The 12,791-nt window shown below is 39.2% G+C and overlaps 1 protein-coding gene across 2 annotated transcripts in view; it reads left to right on the forward strand.

Annotated features, from left to right (window-relative positions):
- LOC307024472 (uncharacterized protein) overlaps window positions 1-12,791 on the forward strand; it is a 42,473-nt gene that overhangs the window by 11,563 nt on the left and 18,119 nt on the right. For both annotated transcript variants that reach the window (XM_079658607.1, XM_079658608.1), the window contains 2 exons: window positions 11,055-11,125; window positions 11,417-11,531. In XM_079658607.1, coding sequence (XP_079514733.1) covers window positions 11,055-11,125; window positions 11,417-11,531 — 186 coding nt within the window. The remainder of the gene's footprint in view (window positions 1-11,054; window positions 11,126-11,416; window positions 11,532-12,791) is intronic.

The raw sequence follows: 12,791 nt of genomic DNA on the forward strand, positions 1-12,791 counted from the left end.
ATTCTAGCTGGAGACGGTCCTGGGGATGTTACAATCAGTATAACTATTGAATTTGTGTGTGAAAAAATGTAAATGTAAATAGAAGATACAAAAAAAATACTTTTTACATTTTAAAAACTGTTGTCTTCATTATAGCAAGGGGAGGGTAACAGGGAAGATGTATGATACAAGTGTATTGAAACGTGTGTATTATACCCCCACAGAAACACAGAAACGCGGAAGCACAGAAACACAAAAACACAGAAAAAACACTGAAACACTGAAACAACACAGAAACACTGAAAAAACCGAAACACCGAGACACAGAACCACAGAGACACCGAGACACAGAACCACAGAGACACAGAGACACAGAGACACAGAAACACAGAAACACAGAAACACAGAAAACACAGAAACACAGAAACACAAAAACACAAAAAACACTGAAACACCGACACAAAAACACTGAAACACCGACACACAGAAACACAAAAACACAGAAACACAGAAAACACAGAAACACAAAAACACTGAAACACCGACACACAGAAACCCAAAAAACACAGAAACACAGAAAGACACAAACACAGGAAACATAGAAACACAAAATTGCAAAAACACAAAAACACAGAAAACACAGAAACACAAAAACACAGAAACACAAAAACACAAAAACACTGAAACACCGACACACAAACACCGAAAACACTGAAAACACTGAAAACACAAAAAACAGGCTTGTGTGCTAGTATTGTTTTTGAATAAACACATCAGTATTTTAAAAAGTCAAATTGTATCAGCCTCCCATCGACTTTTTAAAATACTGATGTGTTTATTCAAAAACCATACTAGCACACAAGCCTGTTTTTTGTGTTTTCAGTGTTTTCAGTGTTTTCGGTGTTTGTGTGTCGGTGTTTCAGTGTTTTTGTGTTTTTGTGTTTCTGTGTTTTTGTGTTTCTGTGTTTTCTGTGTTTTTGTGTTTTTGCAATTTTGTGTTTCTGTGTTCCCTGTGTTTGTGTCTTTCTGTGTTTCTGTGTTTCTGTGTTTTCTGGGTTTCTGTGTGTCGGTGTTTCAGTGTTTTTGTGTCGGTGTTTCAGTGTTTTTTGTGTTTTTGTGTTTCTGTGTTTCTGTGTTTTCTGTGTTTCTGTGTCTCTGTGTCTCTGTGTCTCTGTGGTTCTGTGTCTCGGTGTCTCTGTGGTTCTGTGTCTCGGTGTTTCGGTTTTTTCAGTGTTTCTGTGTTGTTTCAGTGTTTCAGTGTTTTTTCTGTGTTTTTGTGTTTCTGTGCTTCCGCGTTTCTGTGTTTCTGTGGGGGTATAATACACACGTTTCAATACACTTGTATCATACATCTTCCCTGTTACCCTCCCCTTGCTATAATGAAGACAACAGTTTTTAAAATGTAAAAACTTTTTTTTTTTGTATCTTCTATTTACATTTTTATTTTTTCACACACAAATTCAATAGTTATACTGATTGTAACATCCCCAGGACCGTCTCCAGCTAGAATTCCCCAGATTACTGGAAATATCATGATGGAGTTTTTTCACTTCAGTCAAAATATTCATTTGTATGCTGTTTTTGACACAAAGATGCATTACATCTACAAACAGAGCATACAATGAGAGAACATGATACACTTTTGGTGTTTGTTTCATTTCTTTGGTAATGTTACAGAATGTTTCGGAAAATGAAGATTCCAGGACCACTTTAAATGTTTCGTTTACAATACTATTACTATACATGAAAGCAAAAATAAAACACATTTTCATTTGTTTTGGTTGTTTAATTGAAAACACAACATTCACCCCATTTTCAGAAAAACATATTACATTTTACCAAGTTAATGTCGTAGTGCATACAAGGTAATAGACTTAACGATTTGCACTGCTGCTTCTCTCCGCCTTTCATTTACAGTGATCGGTTTATCGTTCAATTCACATTGCCCAAGTAGATGTCTAGGGGTCTCTTGGAAGTAAACAAATGCATTTTTTATATCAGATAAATGCATTAACATCACTTGCACATTCTCTATCCTTTCACCCGCAACGATTATAATCTGCTTTGCTTGTTCTTCGGTTTCACCATTATTAGCTCTGAATGTAATCCTTTCTGGGGCTTCTTGTGCTTCTTGTGGTCTGTTGAATACCTGGCATAGGATTTGTTTAGCTGTAAGGACAGGTACCATATAATTGTTTTCAAAAGCTTTGTCTATGTCGTCACACGTTTTGGCATATCCTTCGATGTAATGGCAACCGACACTAGAATAGAGATCCTCCAACAGTCTTTTAATACATGCTCTGGCACTGTCTCCAATTTGGGCAATTCCGTAGTATCGTGCTTTTTCTCTCATTATATTGAAGCAAAGCTCTGCCATTGCTTTTGGTATTTGTTCAACACATTCGCAACAGTCGGTTAGCGGTAGCTGATCTATAAGATTATTATGATTCGGTAATGGGTCTACAACACCATCCTCTATAGTTAGTTGACATTTTTGCACTTTGTTCCTTTTTCTTTTCACCTTCCTTCTTTTTGTCTTTTTCGTTTTCCATCCTGTGGTCCCTTTTCTTTTCATTCGCATTCTGCGTTTACTTTTCATTTTTCTTCTCCTTTTCATTTTGCTTTTTCTTTTTCTTCGGTTTTCTTTACTTTTGCTTTTCTTATCTGCTAAATGTCGTTTGCGATCTTGGTGAGTGGTATGAGATATATTGTTTCTATAGAGGTTATCTATAATACCATCTTTTAAAGAAAGATATTCTTCATATGTCATATTATCATAGTCCTCTTTTGTCCTAAAGACCTTACATGGATATGATATAGAGGAGAGCTCTTCTTCGGGAACATCCTCTCCCCTACTTTGTAACATCCATTCATTAAGCCCATATCCGTTATCCTGGTGATAATAAGGGTAGGCTACATCAGACTTGGTTTTTCTCAGATCCATAGCTAGTTTTCAAACTGTCGTCTTAGTGGGGTCCTTAGTTTTATATGCTTTGCTGAGTGGAGGGAGGGACTTTTTGCGTTGAATGGGGGGAGTCATCTGTAGAATTGAGAGTTTTTTCACCAGTATAATGTCCCTCACTGTTTGAGTCTTTTTTTTTTTTTTTAAGTTATTTTTCAACTATCATTTTCAACCAAGCAGCAAGAGGTCAAATTTAAGAATAAGTAATAGTTTGTCACCATTTTACGGGAAATAGTCAGAGCGCAATGTCACATCTTAAAGACAGCTTGAACTGGATAAATGGTTAGTCTTCAAACATACCGTACGTTCTGCATGTTAGTATATCTGGCCAATTGGTTTAGACCCTACTGCCCTAGACGCATGCTCTCAATAGGGAAGTCACGCTTTGGGAAGAGGTGTTTCATTTCACAGATCCACCTTGATTCTTGTTGTGCTGGCTGAAGGAAGAGGGACGGGGGAGGAAAATTCAGAGGATGAAGAAACAGAAAAATAACTTGTTTTGTAAAGCACGTCAGTTTCAAGGAAGAGATGACACCGTGTTTATGCATGACATGCTAAATATCTTGAAGCCCTACAACCACAAAAAAAAAGAAAAAGGTACAAGTATATTGTGGTAAAAATATGGCAAAAAGTCGTAATATTGTATAATGTATTGTTTCATCGAAACAGTGTTAAAATCACAAACTTGCCTTTTAGAGTCGCAGTCTTCTACAAAAATTATGTTTTGTTAAGAGCTACCAAAACATAGTAAACATCGCAATTATTCCCAAAACAAACTGGGAATGGGGACATCGATAACATATTTTAATGTTTAATTTTCTTCAGGGCTACCGTAGTGCACATTGATGAACACTTTAAAACAGAAATAATGCTTACAAGTGTAAATGAGCCTGATTTTAGCTTTGAGCTAATTTCCATCTGTAGTCCCGTCCCATACAGCATATAAGAACATGACATTTATATATATATATATATATATACAGCAAAAATAAAATACATGATATGCAGAAAGAGCATGAGCAGCATAAAAGCATTTACCACATGGCAGTACAATGTAGCAGCTATGATATATAAAGTGCAAGATAAGATAAAAGCAATACATAAAGTGCAAGAGGAGATACCCCTGTGTTAAAGTGCATTTATTTAGCGGTGATTACACGTCTGTTTGTTGCTCAACCATTCTTTAAGTTGACCTTTAAAACTATTGAGAGTGGGACAATCCCGTATCTCAGTTGGGGGGCTATTCCAGAATGAGCTGCCTTTAATGGAGAGGACCTTTTGTCAAAGGTGGTCCGTCTGTGGTGGACCTCACAGTCTCCTCTGGTTTCTGACCTAGTGCTGCGTCCAGTGTGTTTTCTGTGGATGAATTCCCCCAAAGGGAGGGGGGCCAGCCCATGTAAATATTATTTTTTTAAAAACACATACTTTTAAAAGACATAAAAATGTCAAAAACTCAAGAAATTGTGATTTTCAAGGATGGTACAGTGCTGGTATGACTGTGGCTTTCTGTCAAACACCTGGATAGCTCTCTTGAACAGCTGTTCTATGGGTTTCAGGTGTGTGGCACAAGCAAACGACCAGTTTGTAAAACAGTATTCAATGTGGGATAGAATCATACAGTGGAGGTATGACTTTGCAGCATTGACAGTTAAGAAAAAGGTCTAATTTGTTTAAAATGTTGCAAGTTGAATTTAATGGTATTGGATACTTTCTGGATATGTTTCTTAAAAAGTCAAGTGCGAGTCCAATATGACACTCTCTGTTCAAGATACTTGCACTGGGAGACTAGTTCTATTTCTGCTCCATTTAAAAATACATTGGATCCTTTGATTTTGATTGATCGTTTACTGAACATCGTCGTTGAGAGTTTTTTCACCAGTATAATGTCCCTCACTGTTTGAGTCTTTTTTTTTTTAAAGCAATTTTTTCATCTATCATTTTCAACCAAGCAGCAAGAGGTCAAATGTAAGAATAAGTAATAGTTTGTCACGATTTTACGGGGGATAGTCAGAGCGCATTGTCACATCTTAAAGACAGCTTGAACTGGATAAATGGTTAGTCTTCAAACATACCATACGTTCTGCATGTTAGTATATCTGGCCAATTGGTTTAGACCCTACTGCCCTAGACGCATGCTCTCAATAGGGAAGTCACGCTTTGGGAAGAGGTGTTTCATTTCACAGATCCACCTTGATTCTTGTTGTGCTGGCTGAAGGAAGAGGGACGGGGGGAGGAAAATTCAGAGGATGAAGAAGCAGAAAAATAACTTGTTTTGTAAAACGGGCAGCACGTCAGTTTCAAGGAAAAGATGAAACCGTGTTTATGCATGACATGCTAAATATCTTGAAGCCCTACAACCACAAAAAAAAGATTGTGTTAAAAATATGGCAAAAAGTCGTAATATTGTATAATGTATTGTTTCATCGAAACAGTGTTAAAATCACAAACTTGCCTTTTAGAGTCGCAGTCTTTTACAAAAATTCTGTTTTGTTAAGAGCTACCAAAACATAGTAAACATCGCAATTATTCCCAAAACAAACTGGGAATGGGGACATCGATAACATATTTTAATGTTTAATTTTCTTCAGGGCTACCGTAGTGCACATTGATGAACACTTTAAAACAAATATAATGCTTACAAGTGTAAATGAGCCTGATTTTAGCTCTGAGCTCATTTCCATCTATAGTCCCGTCACATACAGCATATAAGAACATGACATTTATATATATATATATACAGCAAAAATAAATACATGATATGCAGAAAGAGCATGAGCAGCATATTCAAGGATGGTACAGTGGTGGTATGACTGTGGCTTTCTGTCAAACACCTGGATAGCTCTCTTGAACAGCTGTTCTATGGGTTTCAGGTGTGTGGCACAAGCAAATGACCAGTTTGTAAAACAGTATTCAATGTGGGATAGAATCATACAGTGGAGGTATGACTTTGCAGCATTGACAGTTAAGAAAAAGGTCTAATTTGTTTTAAAATGTTGCAAGTTGAATTTCATGGTATTGGATACTTTCTGGATATGTTTCTTAAAAAGTCAAGTGCGAGTCCAATATGACACTCTCTGTTCAAGATACTTGCACTGGGAGACTAGTTCTATTTCTGCTCCATTTAAAAATTACATTGGATCCTTCGATCCTTAAAACTAGAACACTGATTGCTGGCTTACGCTACAAACTTCATCACCTTTTAACAAGAGAGTAAGTATATAAAACGTTATTTTGTATATTTTACACATCAGCAGAAACAGAGAGAGATGGCAGGACACTGTGTTTTAGAGAGAACCCCTCCCCCCTGCGTCAGCAAACGGCTTGCGCGGTAATACCATCGTCCAGATGGTCCGCTTTTAGTTTCCCAGACGGTGCTTGTCAGGACTCTTTTCACTTCTGGCGGCGGGGGGATATTTCCTTCTTCTTCCTCCACATTGAGGGGTAACGGTGAAAACTCTTCTCTGATCTCGCTTTTTGTTTGCGTTTCTTTGCTTTTTGTTGCAAATATCTTGTACACCGCTGGTTTCACAGTATTTTCTTGATGCACTACTTCTTCCGATACAATGGTTGCGTGGAGATCTCTGGAAGACACCAGAGTTAACACAGCCCAATCTATCGAGGTCAACGTCGCTTTAACACTGTGGGGTCCATACGTTTCTCCATTCTTCAGATTGTAGAAATGCAGTTCATTCGCCATATAGTTGAATACGTATCCCCAAACATGTTCATTTTCCAGAAGCCATTTCTCTTCAAGATCTTCGACCGGAGGTGTTTGAACCCGGCACAGATACTGCATCCGTTTCTTGACTGGCGCTCCGGACGGATGGCGGTAAGTTGTCACAGGCGTCTCGCTGATTAAACCCATATCGAGGCGTCTCTTGGCCATTTTTTCTTTTTGGAGAGATGACTTGATGATTGGAAATGACTGGCTTTTTATCTGCACGGGGTTCTTTTTTTTTATCTCACTCCACCCCCTCGGTCTTCTGACATCACATAATTGGGGCCGGCCTTCTGTCACTTTTATGCATACTAATGTGATGGAAGCGGCATTTTGTTTTAATAGACTTGGGGGCGGGCCCACCTGTCACTTGTTATGCATACTAATGTGATTGAAACATTTTTTATGATACACCATAAGGTGCAACAGTGGGGGCTTTTCACACCTGTGAATACACATCAACCCCCTCCTATCGACGGATCTCACACCTACTTAGGATATCACACCTACTTGAGATCTCACACCTCGAACAAAGGGAGGCGGGACTTAGCTCATTAGCATAAGTAGGGGAAGGTGTGACCTGTCACAGCACCTGTCACCCTCTATGCATACTAATGAGATGAAAGCGGGATGAATCTTACTACTAACATCCTGTTGAGTGATTACTTACTTGAGGAATGAATCTGTGGTGCACCTCCAGCGCTTTAAGGAAGATGCTCCTAAAACGTGTCTTCATCATCCCGAAGGCGCGCTCGATGATGGAGCGTGCCCGGGAGTGATGGCTGTTAAAGCGCTGGGATCCCACACCTTGCAGCGGCCGTTTGTAGGGAGTGATGAGGGGGAGTGGATGTTGGAGGCAGGGGTATCCCCCGTCTGCAAGGATGTACTGCCCTGGAGGAGGGTAGAGTGCCCGCCGGTACAGTGGACTGTGGACTGTTGCATTAATTGTACAAGTTACCACCGTGTTATTCTGTTCAGTTATAATGTTTGTGTTTGAAAAGTGTTCCCCCTCCCGTCTTGTCTGTTGTTGCTGATTGTGTTCACCTGGTGCCCTGTGTTGTCTCCTCCCCCCTCACCTTGGTTGATTAGTGTGTGTGTATTTAGACCCCGTTTACACGAGAACGAAACGGGTTGTATCTGCATAGTTTCTCTTGCGTATAGCCCTTTCATTTACACGAGGCAGTAACAAAAACGATAGAAACGGACCCCACAAACGATAACGGGTCCCAAGGTGGATAGATTTGCAAGCAAAACGCTCTGGGGGGTCAAACGGCTCCGTGTAATTGCCTCTATACGATCATTTCCCGATTGATGAAGCCATAGCCCCGCCTCTGCTGCTCACTGCTGTAGCGTGGTCAATAGCTAATGTCAGTAGCTACTGCTAGTGCTACTGCTACTGACCATGCTACAGATGTTAGTACAACATCTACAGCTCGACCATGCTACAGATGTTAGTGCAAAATCTACAGCTCCTCTACCACAACCATCAGCAACAAGTGGAGATGGAGAATTACATGAACTACTACATGTTGCTAAATCCACCGCGGAGCATAAACAGAAGGGCAACCATGCTCCGGGGTCTTCTTCGCTGCTTTTGGTGTATTTTGTGGCGGAAGTTACAGCGCCACTTACAGTCCTGGCATATGTACTACAGCGTGTCCAGCGCTTTCGAGCAGTCTCGTGTGGAAGTACAGCGCCACTTACAGTCCCGGCATATGTACTACAGCGTTTCCAGCGGTCTCGTGTGAACAGACAGACACGTTAAATGAAACGAATGCGTGTGAACGGAATACTTTTTTGAAAATGCAAACGTTCCCGTGTGGGCAGCACCTGAGGCTCTGTTTTCCCTGTCAGTGGAAGGTAGTGTGTGCGAGATCCTTGTGGCTGGTGAATGTGCTCACGGGAACAGCAAGATTGAGGCTGTGTCCTGTGCTCAAATTTAATAAATGCCCACACCGGGTTATCAATCAATCAATCAATCAATGTTTATTTATATAGCCCAATATCACAAATGTTACATTTGTCTCAGTGGACTTCACAGTTTGTACAGAATATCAGTATGACAATACGACACCCTCTGTCCTTAGACCCTCACATCGTACAAGGAAAAACTTCCAGAGAAAACCCACAGTTTAAAGGGAAAAATGGGAGAAACCTCAGGGAGAGCAACAGAGGAGGGATCCCTCTTCCAGGACGGACAGACGTGCAATAGATGCCGTGTGTAAATTGAAAAGATAATACATTTGCAACATAGGTTGTACATAGGGTTATATGTTTGGACGTTCTGCCTCTGCCTTGGTCGGGCCGTTCAATTGTCGGCTTCACACTGTGTATTTCATATATTCTATATATAAAATAATACATATTATTTGTATAGCGTTTTAAGATACTCAACACTTTAAAGACATCATTAAAACAAACCACTTTAAATACATAAAGCACAACATTATTGAGAACTAGAGAATGCAATTCCTGAAGAAATTGCTAGTGGGAATGCTTTATGCTGAAAAGCTGACGCTGAATTGCTATGTTGAAATGTAATGTGTAAGAAGAAAGTGAAGAATTTAGATTGAAATGATACATGAACACTGGGGGCTTGAATGTGTGACAGAGAAGAAAAGAAAGTAAAAAGGCTTGGAAAAGCAGCAGAATATTTGAACTGCAAACTGTTGAACTAACTTGATGTCGCCATGCCTACGGCATTTGATGACATCCCATAATACGATTAGATGCGTTGATGGCTGCATCGTTACCAAACCTGTGAAGTTTTGGGCCGTTTGGAGCATTTTCACTGAAGTTGTGAGAAAATCGTGTTTCATGGTGAGCTTTGTTTTGCCATGGCAACGGCAATTGAAGAAATCTCAAAAGTGTCCCGTAGATGTCTTCACGGCTGGACTGTTAGCACACGTGAAGTTTTAGCACTTTTTAAACATTGTCAAAGTTAAAGCCTTTTATTGTCATTATACACAGAGTATAACGAGATTCAGAATGTAAATCTGTCCCGGTGTGCAAAACATACAACACATACACAGGGTTGGGTTGTAACGGAATACATGTAACGGCGTTACGTAATCAGAATACAAAAATCAAGTAACTGTATTCAGCTCGCGTTACATTTGAAAAACGAGTAATCTGATTACAGTTACTTTCGTAAATCTGAAGTGAATACATTTTGGATTACTTATTTGAATTATTGGTGGAAAGATTTTCCTCACAACATTTAATATTCATTACCAAAGGTACAGCCGAATCATCACAGCGCACAAAACCTATTACCGCCGCAGATGGACCAAAAAAGGGAGCGTTTGAAAAAAAATTGCGGGTCCGCTTAGTGAAACAATAACAACGAAACATGGAGGAACAGAAGTCTGCGTTTAAAGTGTGTGTGTGTGTGTGTGTGTGTGTGTGTGTGTGTGTGTGTGTGTGTGTGTGTGTGTGTGTGTGTGTATAGAGGTGTGTGTGTGGTTAAAAGTTAAAACACATCAGCCACACCGCTCTTTAGCCTTTCTGATGATTCTGAAGGTAAACACAGTGAAGGCGGTGCTTGAAAGGCGGTGAAAATGCACTGCGCTCTTGTCTTCTCAGAGGCTGAGTTAACCCTCCCGCTGCCTCCTGGTGCTGCAGAGATTTCATGAAGTGAAGGAGGTCCTGCCAACACTGGCAGGACAGAAGACGACACGCCCGTTCTAAGCCTTGTCCCTCACTCCTCAAATCCCAAGCTGCATCCCCAAAAAGTTTATTATGTTGTTACATCGTTTCAGATGTTATGTTTCAGTTGTGCTCTTGATAAGCCATTAAAACAGTAAAAACACATTCAGTTTTTTTTGCTTTTTGTGTCTCCTGTACACCAAAACATACCCATCTGTGAAAGAAAGTAATCCAAAAGTAATCTAAAAGTAATCTGATTACGTTTAAGACACGTAACTGTAACTGTATTCAGATTACTTTCAGAGCCATGTATTCAGTAATCAGTAACTGATTACATTTACAAAGTAACCCTCCCAACCCTGCACATACAGTACATAACACTAAAAAACACGGCAATAGGACAGACAACATAAACAATCATACGGGGGAATAAATAGTTACAAATATTGATATAAAAATAGTATATAAAGTGCATTAAAAGTGTGTGTGTGAGAATGGTTATGGTTATTGCATTATGTGTGGTGGTTAAGCAGCGGTCTACGTCGGCCGCATCCTTCGTCGACCGCGTAGGCTGGGTCCTCCGAAGGATGCAACCCCTGAATTGAGACACGGCTTCTGTCTTTTAATTATTCCAGTTTAAATTCACTAGCTTTTTTTTGGTCTGCTGTAGCTTAAAAGGAATTATGTTTTTAAATGTTAAGGTTGTAGCACTAATTTAAGTTTTAGCTCTTTTGTTTCTGTGCACAGGATGGGACAGTGATCTGTCGTCCATTATACTTCTCCTCCACCTGATTCCTCCTTCAGCCAGAAAAAACCAGGCAAGGTGTCTGCATCCCAAGCTGAGAAGCATCTTGTGGTGTTCAAGAAGCTTTGTATAGTAGCTTATACAGATGTCAAAAGTGTTTTTGCCTCATCTGTGTATCAAACCGATACTTGTGTAATAATATTTTACTGCAAATTTGGTTAAATAGATAATGTTACACACCCCATAAATTACCTTGTACACCTTTTTTACATACTTTTTTATACCTTGAGTAATACAAAAGATCTTGAACCAGTAATATTTAAACCATTTTGATCTAATTTCTACTAATTTCTTTAATCCTCAGATTGGAACAAGCATCCAGGAACATGTCGATGCCATCAACAGCACCACCCAACCCTATCTTCTTGCCGTTGGAATGAAGAGAAGTAATATCCATCAGTTCTTCGTCGTTCTGGATAGTAAGGTCATAGTCGACCATTTCTCTTGGGGCTTTTGATGAACTCTTCAAGGCACATTTTGTATTTGGGACCATGTACAATCACATGCTACAGATGTAGCGATTCATTTCAGACAGTTTGAAACGCGAGGGCCGTGATTGGTACGTGATCTGCCCTCGCTCAAGGGAAAACCTCCAGCTTGACTTGAGACCGCCCCCGTGATAGATAAATGTAATTATAATGAAGCCAGCTGCAATGGATCATTGATCCACCAGGGGGTGCAGTGGGGTTCCACACTGGAGCTCATGTGAAATAAAGTCAGATACAGTACGCTGGATGTACAGCGGAACTTTGTTAAGATCCATATGTCACGGATATCATACTCTGTGCTAAATAAGAAACATGTAATCATTTACAAAACATCACCATGTTGTTATTTAACAAAATAATGTTGTTTAGTCGAAAAAAACGAACGGGAGGAAATGCAGCCCAGCTCTCGATTTGTAATCCTAATTTAATCATCATCTTCACCACGATCATTTATGTTTATGTTCGCCGAATTTACATGAAATCACTGACACATATGAATATACTGTATTCAACTTAATTAAACCGTTATTAACGTGCCTAAACTCAGTAATCCATTAATAATAACAGAAACGCCAAAGAGTCACATCTAATAGAAATATATAAAAGCATTTATTTTAATTGTGTAGCAGTCAGTTTATAATTTTGGCAGCACTGTTGAGCATTTTGAAAATGTATTTTCATGCCTCTGTGCAAGGCTTAGTCTTTCTATCTTTATAGCCACATGGTGTAAAGCAGGGGTGCCCACACTTTTTGGGCTGGTGAGCTACTTTTGAAATGACCAGCTAACCGAGGTCTACCAACCAAAAATAAAATCCCAAATTGCAAGGGTTGCTGAATAACACATTTTATTTTTACATGGGATAACTACAATAGGGTTGCAACAAACGACTAATTTGATTATCGATTAATCTATAGATTAATGAAACGATTAATCGACTATTCGGACTATTACTACATGCCTTGCACAATTTCTCAAACGCTCTTATTTAGCCATCAACTTTTAGATTTAGTTTGAGGTTGTTTTAGGCATGTGGAAACTAACAATGAAGACAATAAAGATGAATACTTGATTCAAAAATACATATATTATTAAATTAACTTAACAAATTGTGAACAAAATTAACATTGCTTTTTATTTGAATTAAATAAATAATATTTCACATCAAAAGAAACAACAATGTTTTAACAAAT

The sequence above is a fragment of the Notothenia rossii genome, assembly GCF_949606895.1.
Source record: "Notothenia rossii genome assembly, chromosome: 11".
Taxonomy (NCBI): domain Eukaryota; kingdom Metazoa; phylum Chordata; class Actinopteri; order Perciformes; family Nototheniidae; genus Notothenia; species Notothenia rossii.